Below are 18,631 nucleotides of genomic sequence, written 5' to 3'. Positions count from 1 at the left end.
GGAGCCTAGTTTCCAGGCAGGGACACGTTACTGTGGTAAGAATGAAACTTACAAAGGAGAGATAGCCCTCTCTATTTATTTTATAATTTCTAAATGTGTCCTTTTGTGGAATTGTCCGTATAGTAGTAGAGTTCACACAGACATTTCACTGCTATGAAGAATGGTTTATTATAATCAACTTCCATGGAAAAATTAAATAATAATTCAAAATTATACTGTGATGTGCAAAACAATTTAAGAATCAGAAGTACTTTCATCCTAACAAAATTTACACGTCATTCATTGTAAGGCAACAAAATAAATTACAACTTTGAAACCAGCCAAAAATGGAAGAAAGCTCATTATATTCCGCTATATATAACTTCTGCAAAAAGTGAAATATACATCAATTTGAAAGCTGGACAGTTTACAGAAATACAATAGTACAAAAATGGCATGTTCCAGCAGGAAATAAAAAAAAGCTGTACGCTTTGTATTTCTCACGTCAAGATAATTTGTTACAAGCAAAATAATAAATGAGCCACTGAAGAAACGAAACAGCATCAGCAGGCTAGCAACAAGTGCTTCAACAATTCAGCACAGGACACCACTATGAACAGAGCACAGTAATAAGTGAAGGAATTACATTTTCTTGCATCTGTGGAAAATCTAGCTTAAGCAGACTACAATCTGACTTTGAAGTGTGGCTAATCATTTCAGGTATCCATTTCAGGTATTCAAGCTCACCCAGCTTGCCCAGCAAAATTATAATCAGTGAACCATTGAAAGAGAGCAAAGTCCTCAAAAATTTAAATTATGGACTTACAAGAGACACATTTTCTTCAGCAACATACATTGAATATGTTCAGAAACTGCTGCAATAGACTTGTTATACTAATAGCAATATTAACTTCTCATTTAAAGCAGCTGACCATCATCTATTCATACTGTGGGTATTCAGTCAAATCAGGTTCAAGCCAAAGAGGCTACAATTTGTTTTTATTTCAGTCTAACAGGAAAGCTTCAAAATATTTGTTGCACATGAAAATCAAAAATGAACCAAGGCCTGAACAATAAACCTCCACTACACTGTCACCGTTTAAAATGAAGTAGAAAATGGAAAACATAAAAGGTAACATCACCCAGTACTTTTAATGCAACACCCTCAACATAATGGCTTCTTGTATTTATACATTCATGCCTCAAGATTCCCACAGTCTACACAACATAAAAAGGTTAGCGTAGAGCACAGGATACACACTTAGGAGAGATGGGGAAGAATCTACATCATACATATAGTTGTGGTACATATTTAAAATGTTAGACCCCAATAACTATTGTCCTCCATGCCACCAAAATAATTTGCTCCTGCTCTCAAATACCAGCTCCTGTGCCATGGTAAGTACACAAAATGTCTTGATGCAGCGTGTGTGCAGCATACATACATAGGAATTGACAGAGACATGCGCAATCTATACAGTATACATATGCCATATATATGTTCATGTTTCTATGTCCTATATTAGACAGTCTCACTCTTTACTCAGTTACTGTGTCTAGAAACTGGTATATGAAGATGCACAATTACTGCAAGAACTATTCCCCAAACCTTTGGAAGTACTGTTAAGTCAACTGGTTTGTGAGGCAGACCTATTAAAAAAAAATTACAGATGCAAAGCAAAGAGCATGTCATTTGATCTTTGGCTCTAGTATTGTCTCTGGTGGGTCGATTTGCTGTAACGATGACAACCCTTCATAAAAACCAAGCATTTGCAATAATTGTGCCATTGTAACAAGTATCACTTTGTACAAATTATGATTTAAATGATCACGTTTTTTGCTGATGTTTACACAATATATTAACTATACCAGGCTTCGTTGAGGACATCCTGAGACAGTTTTAACCAATTATGACTGTATCTTTCGGCAGCACAAAAAACAATACATTTTTTCGCTTTTTCTTTAGACAATGAACACAAAAGGCATATTAATATGCTCTGCACAGTTCAGCAGCTTTAAGGTAACACATTGATTCCCTGAAGTTCACCGACACAAAACAATAAATATTAATAGAAACTTGTGTGCTTCTGCCCATTAAATGAAATGTTTCCATAGCATAATAATAAAAATAATTCCAAGGTAGATATCAATTGTTACTTCCCAACCATGATACTTTGGAACTGCATGCTCGCTCTCGAATGACAGCATTAAATTTCATGAGGTTACCCCAGACTTGAAGTGACATTCAGGCAAACTCTTGACAAGAGTTGGAGAGACTCCTGTGATCTTAGGCATGAAAATGAGCAGAGAAGGCATGGGGTTGTGCAATAAAGCTAGTTATCATTAAGCAAAGACAGTGCAAGCAGCAATGACTATGGGAAGTTCATGGGCCAATGTATGGGCTGTCCGAGCTGAGGAAAAATGGAGTACAAGAGGAAAAACTAAGCAGGCTAGTGGGAGAAAAACCTAAAAAAGAAAACATATTTTGTAAATCTGCCACAATTGAAAATAATTGCTAGGGTGCTTTGTTCGTTCTACATTGACATTTCAAAATATATATATAGATATAATATCTGTGCATCACTGTTTCAAGTTGGGATGTGCCAGCTTTGCCCTTTAGAATCTTAGAACCATAGAATTCCTACAGTGCAGAAGGAAGCCATTCGGCCCATCAAGTCTGCACTAATTCTGAAAGAGCACCCTACACCTAGGCCCACGTCCCCACCCTATCCTCGTTATCCCATAACCCCACCTAACCTGTACATCTCTGGAGACTAAGGGGCAATTTAGTACAGCCAATCCACCTAACGTGCACATCTTTGGACTGTGGGAGGAACCGGAGAACCCAGTGGAAACCCACACCGACGCAGGGCGCCCCGAACATGCAAACTCCACAAGTCACCCGAAGCCGGAAATACACACGGATCCCTGGTGATGTAAGGCAGTAGTGCTAACCACTGTGCTGCTTCTTTTCGAATTGATTGGCTGAAATCATGTTTGTTTGAATTGGTTACATCTCACAATGAAGAATTGCGTAGAAGCTTTAGAATTGTTTGGCTGTTGGAGATGTTGGTGAGTTTCATATCTTGAAGCCGAAGCCAATTTGTCATCATAAAGAGTTACAATAACCTTAAGCATGCATAGTACTGATTTGACAAAAGAATACCACAGACTTGACCAAATACAGCTGATCACCAATTGCAGAAATATTCAAGAAAGTAAAATTTTGATGAGGAAAATGACTAATTTCTCCTTCCTAGAATATTTATCCAATATTTAAACCACCACGGAATTAAATATTAGGGTGTCCCTGTCATAACATTGATATAAAAAAGCAAGAAACTAAGAGAGCGACAACTTACTAAATATGCAGCCATTGTTCAATCATTAAGTTTGTGCTGAAACCTGGCATGCAAAATTACAACCTGTGCAACTAGTATGTTCTTCAGTGCATGATGATATTATCGTATTCAAATGGCAAAGCTTGGCCTAAATGAAATGTTCTTCTCAGTTCAAACATATTTTTATCGTGCCTTTATGCTGAATGGATGTTGGCGAAAGTGTTATTGAGCTCAACTAAAATGCGTTTTTCTTGCTAACTTCCATTTTCTCAATAAGCCATTTTGTGCAAAATATCAGTCACTTCCAGCATTATTGTATACAGCATTTTCACAATCACCCTCACATAACAACTATAATAATGCACATTGGTCAAACCATGGCCAAAAATAAATAGTTCTTTCAAAGCATAGTGACTGTATTTTCCATTTTTGGCTCAGTGATGGTATGCTGAGTATTGCACTCAGAGTCAGAGTCAATGCTGTCTGCATCTGAAGACAATTGGGACGGTTTCGAGCTCAGGTGGGCACACTCGTTCAACAACTGTGCTGATGATTTTGGCAAATCCTTTGAGGAGAGCACAGTATTAGCAGTCCTTTCTTTCATGCTCAATGCTGAAGCAGAAATTGGCGAGATTTGATTACCAGTTAAGGCATCCAGAGATCCATCGGGATCTATGATCGTATTGATTGCTGTAAAAAAAAAACATTTTAGTGCATCTGCACCTCTTGCAAGACTAACACAAAAGACAGAAGAAAGTCAAGTACACAGTTGATTATTTTTAAGACATCTTTCAAACTAATTAAGTAAATTCGCTCCATGGATGCCAGTTGATGGAGAATCAGTCAGTGCATCAATCATCAATTACATCAAGACCTTCCATTCATTTTACTAACCGTCTAATTGTTTCTGAACTCTTCTCAAGTCTTTAAAAATGGAGGATATTTCCTAGGAGAGAAAGTCAAGTTAACAATCAGACCATTTTTTGTTGTCAAAACAACGATATTTTGAATTGGGATAGGATATCAAAGACTTTTTTTTTTAAAAAGGGGAAATCACTTTTTGTTATCTACATTCCAATTGTATTGATTATATAATTGGATCGGTTTTGATTCCGACATATGCGGGTCCTTACAATACACATTCGGAACACAATAACAAATATGCAAGCTTAATGCATTTAAGGATGAAAAATGATATTAATCAAAAGCATGTGCCTGATTTTTCAAAATAACATTAACAAACCTAATGAACAAAGAAGTAGTGACAACATTAGAAATTAAGAGGAATCATCCAAGTTAGGATATAAATAAATTAGACTGTATGATAGAATGGTTACCGCACCGATGACCATTCAGCCTTATTCTTACTGTCAAAGTGAATAACCTCAGTCACACTTCCTCACATTATATTTTATTTGTCACCTTGTTGCCCACTCAATGAACCTATCTATACCTCTTTGCAGTCTCCTTGTGATGTCTGTAATTATCCTCCTCACAGTTCCCTGTACTTCCAAAGTTTAGATTGCAAATTTTGAAATTGTACGTCCAAGACCAAATCATTGATAAAAACAAGAAAAGCAGTAGTTCTAACACAAATCACGGGGGAGTATCACTGCACATCTTCCTCCCACCTGAAAAACAACCATTCAGTGCTCTGTTTCCTGCTCTTCTGCCTGCCTTGGTTCCATTCTGCCATTTCCCCTTTTATTCCACTGACTAAAACATTGCTGACGGGCAACTTTATCAAATAAACTTTGGAAGCCCATGCACATCACATCAGCATCATCATGCTACTGCATCAAAAAAATGGACAAACTGGTTGAGCAAGAGGTCAAAACCAGGGTCCAGATCAATAGAGCCCGTGAACATACAAGGAAATAGAGAGGATATGACAGGGGGAGAAGTATTCTATATGGAACAGAATATTGCATAAACTAATTGACCTACATAAAATCTGTGCTGCAGATTTTATTTAATTGAATGTAACAATGATGTCTGTAAATTGGACACTAATAAAACAGTTCCAACATTTTTATTCAGTATTCTATCTTCAGTAATTGTTCAAATATTTTTCTAAAATAACTAAGTAAATACCCTGACCATTGTGACATTACAAGAGGAGATCGTGGCATTGTTGTAATGCTGGTGGAATTTGAATTAAATTAATAAAAAGGGGCTGGTTTAGCTCACTGGGCTAAATCGCTGGGTTTTAAAGCAGACCAAGCATGCCAGCAGCACGGTTTGATTCCCGTACTAGCCCCCCCGGACAGGCGCTGAAATGTGGCGACTAGGGGCTTTTCACAGTAACTTCATTGAAGCCTACTCGTGACAATAAGTGATTTTCATTTTTCAAAATCTAGAATCAAAATTCTTGTTAAAAACTCATCTGGTTCACTATTTTCCTTCAGGAAAGGAAATCTGCCGTTCTTACCGGCCTGGCCTACGGGCGACTCCACACCCACCAGTGTGGTTGACTCTAACTGGCCTCTGGAATGGCCCAGAGCGCTAAACAGATCAAGGGCAATGAGTGGGAATGGGCAACCAATGCTGGCCTTGCAAGCAATGCTCACACCCCATGAAAGAATAAAATAAATAAATCATGCAGCATTAGCCCAATGCAATGTAGAATCACAATAATTAAAAAACAAAATTATTCTTTTTAACGATCGGTTTGTAAGGCTAAACTAGTTTTCATGAATAATTGTGTTCAAAATAACTTACCTAGCTTTTCATCCCTTTTCCTGTGCCATTCCCACCATTTTTGTTACCTTTGCCATTCCATAGTATATATAATATTCAAATGTATATTCTAGTGCTTAAAAAATAAAATGGCTATTTCTGTCTCCGATTTCTTTAAAAGGTAGGTAGGTTTTGGAGAGCCATTGCCCATTATCACATTTTTACTGATTTTAATTAATACACACCAGTCCTTTTATATGCAACATTTGGAGCTCTCCTGACAATTTGTTGATTAAAGTGTCAAGAAACGGAATCCTACAGAACAGAAAGCCCACAGATTTGATTAACGATTAGTGCTTAGTCAGCTGATCTCAGCCGCTGTGGAGGTTGGGCTGCTGACTAAGGGAATGGAACACAGATGATAGAGGTCAGTTGAGGAAAGTGTCAAGTACAGCTACAACAGATGTGACAATGGTTATCTAAGCGGAAATGATTATTTGGGTGATGTATCAGAGTTGGCCAGCACCAATGGAATAACAGAAGTCGTCAGCATCTTCACAAAGGAAGTATTAGAGAACAAATGCAGTATTGGAAAATGAAGTTGGAACCCAGACCATGAACAGGCTTGCAACTCTGACATGGACTAAGATCTTGCTTCAGCTATTCCTCTGAATAGTGTATCAGCATAAAATAGATATGGGCAAATGTGAAAACAGAACATTACATTTTAGTAAGATTACCTTATTTGACGTTTTACCTTATTTGACGTTTTGAGAATTGGCACTTCATTTTCAGAATTTATTTTGGCCTCAATTTCGTCCCAATTTCTGTCCTTGCTTTGGAACAGAATTCTAAAAGATAACAGCAGAAGTATCTTTTGCTCAATACCTTAATTATAGCAATATTTAGGCTTTTCAAAATCAAAGTTTACACAGTAAACTACACACCAGGGTGGCACGGTGGTGCAGTGGTTAGCACTGCTGTCTTATGGCGCCGAGGACCCGGATTCGATCCCGGCCCCAGGTCACTGAAGGTCGCACATTTTCCCCGTGTCTGCATGGGTCTCACCCCCCACAACCCAAAGATGTGCAGGGTAGGTGGAATGGCCATGCTAAATTGCCCCTTAATTGGACAAAAAAATTATTGGGTACTCTTAAAAAGAAAATTTTAAGTTACTACATAGCAGTACTAAAAAGTATCCCATCGTAAATCATCATTCAAGTGGACATGCAAAGATATTTAGCAACTTTGTCCAACAGTAGATGTAAAACTGGGGTTTTATACCAGGCTTGCATCAGTTGCCTACAACGCAAAAGAAAATTGAGCAGAGCTTCAACTCAAATTTCACCTTTCAAATCTTAACCTTATTAGATCCAGCCACTTAAGTGGGGAAGGAGAAAAGGAGAAAAATTGCCCTCTGTCTCGTCGACAGAGAGGCAAGAGCTGGTAGAGAGGGGGACCATATTCTACTTCACTCAGTGTCTCTCCTAACACTTACCGACCATGGAAATTGTTGATGGTTTGGAAAACAGGAAAAGATGCAAAACATGTAAAATTAAGCATCCAAACTCCAATTGAATACTCAAATTTAAATGTTTCTGTTAGTAAGTGTATGAATTACTGAACTATCTAGACATGGTTACAATATATATAAGCTTCAGGAACTTGCAATGCAACTTTGTAAGGGAATAACTATGAATAACAATTGAAGAACAGCCTGTAAATGTCTTGTAGAACAACATTCCCTCTTCTCTGTTTTCTTTCATAAGTTAGAAGTACATTAAAAAAAACTATGCTCATGAGCCATGAAGGCAGGGCAATGACTAATTCATCCAGTCTAATCTCAAAACTGCTGTCAAGATGTCATAAAGTTTTGGCGAAATAAAAAAAAAACATTTTTTCCCCCTCAAGGGGCAATTTAGTGCAACCAATCCAACTACCTTGCACAGCTTTGGGTTGTGGGGGTGAGACCCATGCAGACATGGGGAGAAAATGCAAACTCTACACAGACAGTGATCCAGGGCCAGGATTGAACATGTGTCCTCAGCGCGAGGGGCAGCAGACCACTGTGCCACTCCCAAGTTTTGGAGGAGTACAATTATCTGTAACTATATAAAACACTTAAAAACTCTAAAATTCCTGAACATAAATAATAAATCAGCAAACAGGGCAGTTGTTTACTCACTTTATCTTTGCTGCAGTGTGCTCCATATTTTCTCGAATGAACTGAGACAGCTGGGATACTGAGTTCCACATCAGGTTATCTAGTATGACCTAAAATGTGACACAGGCTTAGTACATCCGAAACTAAAATATTCAATATTAAATAATTGAGAGAGAATATATTGCAGTTACCAAGAATTATGGATAAGTTTTAGTTCGATAGGGATTTTATGTATTGAGAATAGTTTCTTAAAACACGGTGTAGTTTTCATGGTATCAAACAAGGATATTACTGGGCCAGATTTTACCATAAATGGACAGTTAACACCTGCAACTGAATGTATGAGGGCTGGCTCAAGAGAAAGAAACGTAGCATACTGGACCCGACACATGTTTTACACGTTCCATATCTCTCCAAGAGAAATGGAGGAGTGTTCAGTTGTACAAATTATTACCTACATTTTGTTCTCTACTTCACATTCCAAATTGCAGTTCATGAAGTTACAATCAGTATGATGCACCTCACAATCTTTGAAGAACCCAGGCCTATGCTAGCAGGGCCTGGTTATTGAAGTGCAAACCATTCTGCAATGCATATGCTGGCACAACCACTAGCTGCAATATGCCCATCGAGTCTACTCCGCCATTCAATAATGGCTGATGTTTTTCTCATCCCTATTCTCCTGTCTTTTCCCCATAACCTTCGTTCCCTTATTAATTAAGAAAGGGGAATCCTTAATATCCCCCTGATTTAGCCAAATTTTTGGGACTCTTCAAGTTGCTAGTGAATGCACAACCAAAAGCAATAATCCTAATGTGTTCACCTGAATGTATAATGTGTTAAAAATGACATTAACCATCTACAAAACATTTCTTAAATAAATTAATCATAAATGTCTTCCGAACTGGACAGAAATCTTGAAACATTAACTAACGATTAGAAACATAACTTAATATTAGCACTGATTAATATTTGATGCACTTCCTTGTATAATCATAGTGTTAATTTTGCTATGCAAATAATCACATTCAGGAATTACTTGGTCATAACCACAGTGGGGTCAATTTTCAGGGAAAAAAAAGTCACTGAAGTCAATTTGCAATCAACGGTCATCAGGTTTCATTTGGATGGATGATGAGACCTCCGGTGATACAGAATAAAAATACTGTGGACCAGATTTTATCGGAATCAAATAACGGCAATGGAATGATGCATACCATCATTAATACTCAAATTGACGAATAATTTGTGATGAAGAAGAGAAACCCCACAAATTGCGGATCACAATGGATTTCTAGCTGATTTGCGCTCTGCCGTTAACTAATCTGGTGACAACTCCTCCTCACCTTGAAATCCCCATGATTTTCATGAAACTGTTTGATTTGCACCTTAATTTGCACCGAAAGTTAATCAGTCCCATTTATTCCCCCCTTGCTCGCAATCTGTTTCCCACTCTTCGTTTATCTTTCTCAACTAAACTAGACATAGAGTTCACGGCTTTAATTCAGCTCCAATTCACCACTTTAATATGTCACTCTTAATAATCCTTCTTCTGCTTATTTCTCAATCCTTTAAATTTATTCATTCAAGAGAGACACTGTTGGTCCCATTGTCACCAGGGTCCCAGATAGTCAATACCCTCATGGTACTATTGTCAGCTCAGAATTCCAGTGACTTTATGCTCAAAGGTCCTTTTCTTTACAACATAAACGTGCAAATTAGTCCAGCTAACAGGGCACAAGGGCAGCACGGTGGCGCAGTGGTTAGCATTGCTGCCTCACGGCGCCGAGGTTCCAGGTTCGATCCCGGCTCTGGGTCACTGCCCGTCTGGAGTTTGCACATTCTCCCCGTGTTTGCGTGGGTTTCACCCCCACAACCCAAAGATGTGCAGGGTCGTCTAAATTTAAAAAAAAACTATCAGGGCAAATGGCGAGATGCCCTGCAAATCTGGGCCAAACAGAATTGTGAGGATTTAGAATAAATAAAGAGATATCAGTCAGACACAAAGCAGTTGAAATAAATCAGAGAATGGAGACAGAAAAGAGAAGCAGCAGATGTATGAAAAGCATTAATTCAAAATGTATGTTCGGTATGCACATTTGTATTATTAGAATCATGAAGTTATCTCCAACACGGAATAGTTTCCATTTCTATGATCTAGGTTAAAATCCAGGCCAGATTTTTGGAATTGAATTACACACCGTCTATTTCCTATAAAGCTCTAGTGGCAGGAGGCATCCCAAATTTGGCATGAATTGGTGGTCGCCAGGTGGTTGGTACAAAAATGGAAAACTGCATAGTTGAGTGCTGTTCTGAGATTGTTCTTGGGAAGTGTGTTTCATGGCAAAGCCAGCATTTATTTCCCAGCCCCGAGGTGATGGTGCGCCACCTTCTTCGACTGCTGCAGTCCATGTACTGTGGGTACACCCACATTGGTGTTAAGGAGGAAGTTCCAGGACCTCATGCCAGCGGTTGCCATTGCAAAATAAATATTCGGCCAGAATCTAACTATTCTACACACTGATTAGTTCCCCTTTAATAGCATCCCATACCCGCTGGGGGCCAGACTTCACAAAATAAAATACAATTTAAATGAGAAATAAGATAATTTTTAAATCAAAAATGTCTACACGTTAACTTTTGTGGTACGGGATGAGTTAATAAAGCTAATATAGACATGCAAGTAGCTTTATTATTGTCACAGGCGTTGGTTTTAGAATCAATGTTAAAAATTAATTTTAAAAACAGTTCAGAGACCTGTCAATACGTTCTCATATCATAGAGTACCAAAAAGGGTGAATTGATATTGTGCATATGGACTTTCAAAGGCATTTCGTAGGTACCACATAATAGACTTGTTAATAAAATGGAAGCCCATGGGACGAAAGTGATATTTTCAGCATGGATACAATGTTGGTTAAGGAATATAAAACTTGAAGACTGACTTTTTTCCAGAGTGGACAGTGGTATATTGTATATTCCCCAAGATTCAGTACGCGGACCACTGGAGTTCTTTATGTCCATTGGACCCTCAGATTTGGTGGTAGAGGGCACTATTTGAAGTTTACAGAGAACACAAAATTTGGAAGCACAGTAAACTGGCAGGAAGATAGTAATGGCCTTCAAGAGAACATAGGCTACAAGTTGATAAAATGGGAAGACATATGAGAGATGAAAAACAATGCGGAGAAGTGTGAGTAAAACATAAAATGCAGAGAAGTGCGAGGTAATACATTTTGGGTGGAAGAATGAGGATAGGCAGTATAAGTTAAATGGTATAATTTGAAAGGGGGTGCAACAAGAGAGACCTGCAAATTTATTTTTAAACTCCGGGTTTTGGAGGTGGCAGGACAGATTTAAGAAGTGATTAAGAAAACATGTGGCATTCTGAATTTTATAAATGTAGGCAGGGTATATAAAGGAAGTTCTGTTATACCTATATAAAACACAAGTTCAACCCTAGCTAGTGTGTTAATTCCAATTTTAGGCACAAAACTTTAGAGAGGGCATTAAGATTTTGGAGAGGATACAGAAGAGGTCAATTAGAACTACAATTCTGGAATGAGGGATTACAGTTACCTAAGTAAACTGTAGAAACAGAAAATACTGGAATACAGTAGTCCCCCGTTATACCGCGCTCCGCGATATACCGCGGGGGGGATTATGGACCCCAACTGTCAGTTGTGTCAATTTCAGCGGCCGGCTCACTTTGATCCGGAGAAGGAAGCTGCTCTCACTGAAATCAGCCGGCCGCTGAAATTGACACTGCCCGCTGCTCTCTCCCTCCAATCCAACTTTTAAGTTTTAATGTTTCTGATTGGAGGGAGAGAGCAGCCGGCAGTGTCAATTTCAGCGGCCAGCTGATTATTTCAGTGAGAGCAGCTTCCCTCTCCGGATCAAAGTGAGCCGGCCGCTGAAATTGACACTGCCGGCTGCTCTCTCCCTCCAATCAGAAACATTAAAACTTAAAAGTTGGATTGGAGGGAGAGAGCAGCGGGCAGTGTCAATTTCAGCGGCCGGCTCACTTTGATCCGGAGAGGGAAGCTGCTCTCACTGAAACAATCAGCTGGCCGCTGAAATTGACACTGCCGAGGGGGGGGTGGGTGTTGGGGGGGCGGGTGTTGGGGGGGGGGAGAGGAGAAGAGGGGGGCGGGTGTTGGAGGGGGGAGTAGAGGAGGGGCGGGTGTTGGGGGGGGGGGAGTAGAGGGGGGGGCGGGTGTTGGGGGGGAGAAGAGGGGGGCGGGTGTTGGGGGGAGAAGAGGGGGGGGCGGGTGTTGGGGGGGGAGAAGAGGGGGGCGGGTGTTGGGGGGGAGAAGAGGGGGGGCGGGTGTTGGGGGGGAGAAGAGGGGGGGCGGGTGTTGAGGGGGGAGAAGAGGGGGGGCGGGTGTTGGGGGGGAGAGAAGAGGGGGGCGGGTTGTTGGGGGGGGAGAGAAGAGGGGGCGGGTGTTGGGGGAGAAGAGGGGGGGCGGGTGTTGGGGGGGGGAGAAGAGGGGGGTGTTGGGGGGGAGAAGAGGGGGGTGTTGGGGGGAGAGGGGGGGGGCGGGTGTGGGGGGGAGAGGAGGGGGGGTGGGTGTGGGGGGGGAGAGGAGGGGGGGCGGGTGTGGGGGGGAGAGGAGGGGGGGCGGGTGTGGGGGGGAGAGGAGGGGGGGCGGGTGTGGGGGGGAGAGGAGGGGGGGCGGGTGTGGGGGAGAGAGGAGGGGGTGCGTGTGTGAGAGAGAGGAGGGGGGGCGGGTGTGGGGGGGAGAGGAGGGGGGGCGGGTGTGGGGGGGAGAGGAGGGGGGGCGGGTGTGGGGGGGAGAGGGGGGGCGGGTGTGGGGGGGAGAGGAGGGGGGGCGGGTGTGGGGGGGAGAGGAGGGGGGGCGGGTGTGGGGGGGAGAGGAGGGGGGGCGGGTGTGGGGGGGAGAGGAGGGGGGCGGGTGGGGTGGGGGGGACCCCCCTGCGGGTGTGGGGGAGACCCCCCTGCGGGTGTTGGGGGAGAGAGGAGGGCCCTGCGGGTGTTGGGGGAGAGAGGAGGGCCCTGCGGGTGTTGGGGGAGAGAGGAGGGCCCTGCGGGTGTTGGGGGACGGGGGAGGAAAGGGGGGGGAGCGGGCGAGCCGGAGGGTGTGGGGAGGGGGCGAGCCGGAGGGTGTGGGGGGAGAGGGGGCGAGCTGGACGCTGTGGGGGAGAGCAGGAGGGTGTGGGGGAGAGGGGGCGAGCCGGAGGGTGTGGGGGAGAGGGGGCGAGCCGGAGGGTGTGGGGGAGGGGGGAGAGGGGGCGAGCCGGAGGGTGTGGGGGGAGAGGGGGCTAGTTGGAGATTGTGGGGGGAGAGGGGACGAACCGGAGGGTGTGAGGTGGGTGGGGTGGGGGGGGGGGGGACGGGAGAGGAGGAGACAGAGCCCAGTGGGTGTTGGGGGAGAGGAGGAGACAGAGCCCAGTGGGTGTTGGGGGAGAGGGGGCGAGCCGGAGGGTGTGGGGAGAGAGGGGGCGAGCCGGAGGGTGTGGGGAGAGAGGGGGCGAGCCGGAGGGTGTGGGGGAGAGGGGGCGAGCCGGAGGGTGTTGGGGGGGGGGAGAGGGGGCGAGCGGAGGGTGTGGGGGGAGAGGGGGCGAGTCGGAGGGTGTTGGGGAAGAGGGGTCTAGTTGAAGGATATGGGGGGAGAGGGGGCGAGCCGGAGGAAAAAAAAAAGAAATTGACACTGCCGGCTGCTTTCTCCCTCCAATCAGAAACATTAAAACTTAAAAGTTGGATTGGAGGGAGAGAGCAGCCGGCAGTGTCAATTTCAGCGGCCGGCTGATTGTTTCAGTGAGAGCAGCTTCCTTCTCCGGATCAAAGTGAGCCGGCCGCTGAAATTTTAATTGGATCCACGATGGGGGTTTTAAATTTATTTAAAAATCTATGCATGCGCTTCCCATTGTGAGTCTACGGGGGTCTGACCTCTCCCCCCGCCCCCCCGTAGATTCACAATGGGAAGCATAGATTTTTAAATAAATTTAAAACCCCCATCATGGATATCCGCGGCTCGGATACAACGCGGGTTGGGGTCTTGGACCCCAACACCCGCGTTATAAAGGGGGACTACTGTATTTTGCAGTTCAGAAGGCATCTTCAGAGAGAGAAACCGACTCAAGTTCACTGACCTGAAACATTAATTCTGTTTCTCCCTCCACTGCTGAGTATTTCCAACATTTTCTGTTTTTATTTCAGATTTGCAGCACCTGAGAATTTACTTCTGGAGAAGGTGGTACTGCTTTCCTTAGAGTAGAGAGGACTAAGACGAGATTTGACAGTTTTCTTTTTAAAATCATGAAGGGTTCAGATTATTATTTTAAAAAATAAATTTAAAGTACCCAATTCACTCTTTTTTCCAATTAAGGGACAATTTAGCTCAGCCAATCCACCTGCCCTGCACGCCTTTAGGTCGCGTGGCTGAGACGCACACAGACACGGGGAGAATGTGCAAACTCCACACGGACAGTGACCCGGGGCCAGGATCGAACCTGGGTCCTCGGAGTTGTGAGGCAGCAGCGATAACCACTGCACCACCGTGTTGCCCCAGGTTCAGATTCATAAAAGGAAACTAATTGTAATGACTGAAAAGTTATAACCAGAGGGAACTGTTGGGAAAAAGAACAAGAGATGCCAGGAGAAAAAACACTTATTTGCAATCAGTAGTTAGGATTTGGAACGCACTGCCTGATAAGATGTTGGGAAGAGATTCCATTGTAGCTTTCAAAAGGGAATACTTGAAACAAAAAAATGGGAAAAGGGACAGCGAGAGGAATGGACTAGACTGCTCTTTGTATGAGCCAGCACCGACTTGCTGACTGAATGGCCTCCATCTGTGATATATTACTTTTTACTTTTGATGATGTACGGTAAATCAATATCATCTGTATACTCGAATCGGATCTAGACACACTAACATATATAACTACACCTATTCTACACTTCTCTAGCATGTTTCATGATTAATCACATTTGTTTCATTAAAATAGATGGCTGATACAGGTGCTGCAGATATACCATTTACAAAACACTCAAGCTACATGTAATGTACATTTTATTATGACACATTCTCTTGTAATAAACATTATATAGTTAGATTTACAGTGCCTTGAAAATATAGCCCATCACTGCAGTAGTTCATATAAAATGATGCACCCACACTTCTGAAAAACAAAAGCAACTATGGCATTTCTCAAATATAAAGAAAACATAGATAACCTCTTCTCTGTTCCAACTTCTTCTTTTTGAATCTGGATCTTTGCTATCATTCATATTTTGATCCAAATCTTTCTTAACTCTTGAAGATTCTGGAGGAACCTTCTGAAAGTTCAGACTTGCTTCAGGAATGTGCTGCACCAACTAAAAAAATGTGTAAACTACATTTAAAATCTCAGTTTAACCACGTGCGTTTTAAGTGGGTAAAAATATATATGAAGTCACATGTTTGTTAATGAAAGGTGGAAACTGAATGATGCACCTGCGATTTATGGGATGTCCGTGATGACGATTTTGGAATCTGAGTTTAAGAAAAATTAAATAAGAGACAACAACATATTATCTGGTGAGAACTTAGCAAAATTCAACAATAAAAACAATAAAAGCACTCGAAAATGAACCAAAATGCCTCAAAACTTGAAACATACGTGTAAAACACAGAGTCTGACTAGAAAGAAGCTTTAATTCTTCAAATAGAAAGAAGTCCAACAGTAAAGCAAACACAACAAACATCTAGCAAATAAAAGTCACACCCATGGCTTCTCACATTTAAGAATTATATATGACCACCAAACACTAAAAATTCTTTAACGTGAGCAAAGCACTGGCAAACATTTCACTTCAAAAAAGATAGCGTCACACAATGCTTTACAGTGAGAAATATACTGATGAATTAGCAGGTGAAAATTATTAAGCAAAGCTTTGCATAATTTAGGTTTCACTTAATTCTTAATGAAGTTTTGAGAATTTGGGCTTGGTTACCATGGAGTTGGGATGACTCCAGAGCCACTTAGAAATGGCGGGCAGGACCCAATTCTTGGATTCTTGGCACTGGCAGCTTTTACTGGCACAATACAAGGGTGCAGTCTCACTCCTTACTTGGCTGACTCCATTGCAGGCTTAGGCATCTTCTTAGCCCCTATATTTGTTGTGTAGTCAGGGCAGATTCTCCTAGTCTGGATTTGGCAAGTTCAAAAGATTTTACCCTTGCTCCCTAGCCACCCCTCACGGCTCTTCATACCCTCCAACCCACCCCAATTCAAGGCCAATGCATGCCCCTTCTACATCCCTTCACCCAGTATGCCTTTTCGCCCAGTATGCGCTATGTACACAACCAGTCAGCCAGAATGTTTGGCTGGGAGCCGAGGCCAGTAAAAGCAATGGCTCAGCACGGACTCTGTTTTGACAGATAAAGTGAATTGTTGACTTTGCTGGATTGACATCTTCATATGCTCATAATCTGTTCCTTCTCTGCTTCTCAGTGCCTAAATATTTATTTGGGCCCATTAAGGGGGTTGGGGTTGAAGCCTCTGCAACTGACATCTGATTTGTAGGAACAACAGTTCTTTTCTAAAGAAAGTTTATGAATGGATTTCGGGCAGCACGGTGGTGCAGTGGTTAGCACTGCAGTCTCATGGCGCCAAGGTCCCAGGTTCGATCCCAGCTCTGGGTCACTGTCTGTGTGGAGTTTGCACATTCTTCCCCTGTTTGTGTGGGCTTCGCCCCACAACACAAATATGTGCAGGGTAGGTGGATTGGACATGCTAAATTGGAAAAAGTGACTGGGTACTCTAAATTTTTTGTTTTAAATTAATGGATTTCTTTTTCTCCTCAGCATTTTCCAACTTATCCCCACTTACCATTTTCATTATATGGCACACTCTTTATGTATATATTTCATACTGGGCAAGGGCACAGACTGGACATGAGTTGACATGGCGAACACATGAGGAGTATCTGCAGGCATAAATTTCCATGGTGAGTGTGAGATGCCATGGAGAGTGGCAAAGGGCACGAATTGGCTTGACTTGGCATGAATAGTATGAGGAACCATGGAGAGCAAGTGAGGGTGGGTGGGGGAGGTGGTGGCAGGAGGACCTGATGACTTTTATCACAACTGGTACAACGTCTCAGGGAACCAAAGCATGTCACTTGGCCAGCCCACCTCAACACTTGCCTGGCCCCATGGCCACCTAGGATCTGCTGTAGGATTCGCAGGTCTGACTCTCAACCTCACTGGAGCTAAAGTGGCGTAATTCAGGACCTTTCAAACCAAGGCAGATCTGTCAATTTTGAAAAATTCCTGGCTAGAACTATCTTCATCAGTAACGAAAAACCTGCCGTTTGTGTCATGTTTCTGGAATCCTCGGGCAAATAATTTTGTATTAGTGCATTACAAATCATTCATCTTCTTCCTAGTTACAAATCTAGTGACTCTCCAATATTGACTAACCTTTAATATACAAAATACAGGCACCTTCTTGATATTACTCTGGCTTATATTTTTGATATACTTATCTGTATGGCTTATAGGATATTGCGGGTAGTTTAAAACTGATCTTACCTCTTCCCTGGCTGAAATTGTACAGCCAAGGGTTGATGTTGGTGGTAATGAACTAAAAGAATCTCCATCTCCTGCTACATCATGAATCTCCCTCGCAAGGATTGCCAAATCTTTGGCTAAATCTTGGCTGAGTCTGAAATAAATAATAATGATATTTAATGCTGACAAAATATTTTAAGTAGATATCAGATTATGAACCTACCAAGGAAAAACAAGAGCTTGTATTTGAAATGTGCCGTTAACATAATAAAATGGCCAAAGGTGCTTTAATTCACAGGAGCAATGTTACACGAAACGTGGAACGGAACCACATATTAGGTCAGGTGACCAAATATTTGATCAAAATGTCCCGTTGCAAGGAGCATCTTAAAGGAGAAAAACGGGGTAGAAAGGAAGAGAGGGAATTCTACAGCTAAAGAGCCCAGCAGCTGAAGACACAGCTACCGTTGATGGAGCAATTAAAATCGAGGTTGCTCAGGAGTGCAGAATTATATGAGCCCAGATATCTCGGAGGGTTGTGGGGCTGGTGAAGATTAAGCAAGATAAATAAGTGCACGGCCAAGGTGGGATTTTAAAATCATGACATTGCTTGACTGGGAGCCAATGTAGATCAGCGAGCAAAGGAGTGATACAAGGAACAAACCTGGTAAATACTAAGGCATGGGCGGCAGCGCTTTGGATGATCTTAGGTTTAGAGGTAGGAGGTGGGAGACCTGCCAGTGGTGCATGCGAGTAGCCAATGTTTGAAGTAACAAAAAGCACAATTGAGATTTTAAGCATATGAGCCGTGACAAGGGATGAAGGCAGGCAATGTTAACAGAGGTGCAAATAGGGGGTCTTGGTAATGGCATTAATATGCGATTTGAATCTCACGTCAGGGTCACATATTGGGACTGGGAACAATGAGCGAAGAAAAAAAACATGCA

At 42.5% G+C, this 18,631-nt stretch overlaps 1 protein-coding gene across 6 annotated transcripts in view; it reads right to left on the bottom strand.

Annotated features, from left to right (window-relative positions):
- Positions 1-2,768: 2,768 nt before the first annotated feature.
- LOC119953650 (centrosomal protein of 170 kDa protein B-like) overlaps positions 2,769-18,631 on the bottom strand; it is a 94,891-nt gene continuing 79,028 nt past the window's right edge. For 3 of the 6 annotated variants that reach the window (XM_038778146.1, XM_038778155.1, XM_038778127.1), the window contains exons 14-20: positions 17,706-17,838; positions 15,624-15,662; positions 15,365-15,505; positions 8,185-8,273; positions 6,757-6,850; positions 4,215-4,266; positions 2,769-4,010 (exon numbers count right to left, since the gene is read on the bottom strand). In XM_038778146.1, coding sequence (XP_038634074.1) covers positions 3,721-4,010; positions 4,215-4,266; positions 6,757-6,850; positions 8,185-8,273; positions 15,365-15,505; positions 15,624-15,662; positions 17,706-17,838 — 838 coding nt within the window. In that variant the 3' untranslated portion in view covers positions 2,769-3,720. The remainder of the gene's footprint in view (positions 4,011-4,214; positions 4,267-6,756; positions 6,851-8,184; positions 8,274-15,364; positions 15,506-15,623; positions 15,663-17,705; positions 17,839-18,631) is intronic. The other 3 variants (XM_038778164.1, XM_038778136.1, XM_038778169.1) reach the window with 3 other exon arrangements.

Source organism: Scyliorhinus canicula, chromosome 2 (assembly GCF_902713615.1).
Source record: "Scyliorhinus canicula chromosome 2, sScyCan1.1, whole genome shotgun sequence".
Lineage (NCBI taxonomy): Eukaryota > Metazoa > Chordata > Chondrichthyes > Carcharhiniformes > Scyliorhinidae > Scyliorhinus > Scyliorhinus canicula.
This window is presented reverse-complemented; position numbering and strand designations above follow the sequence as displayed.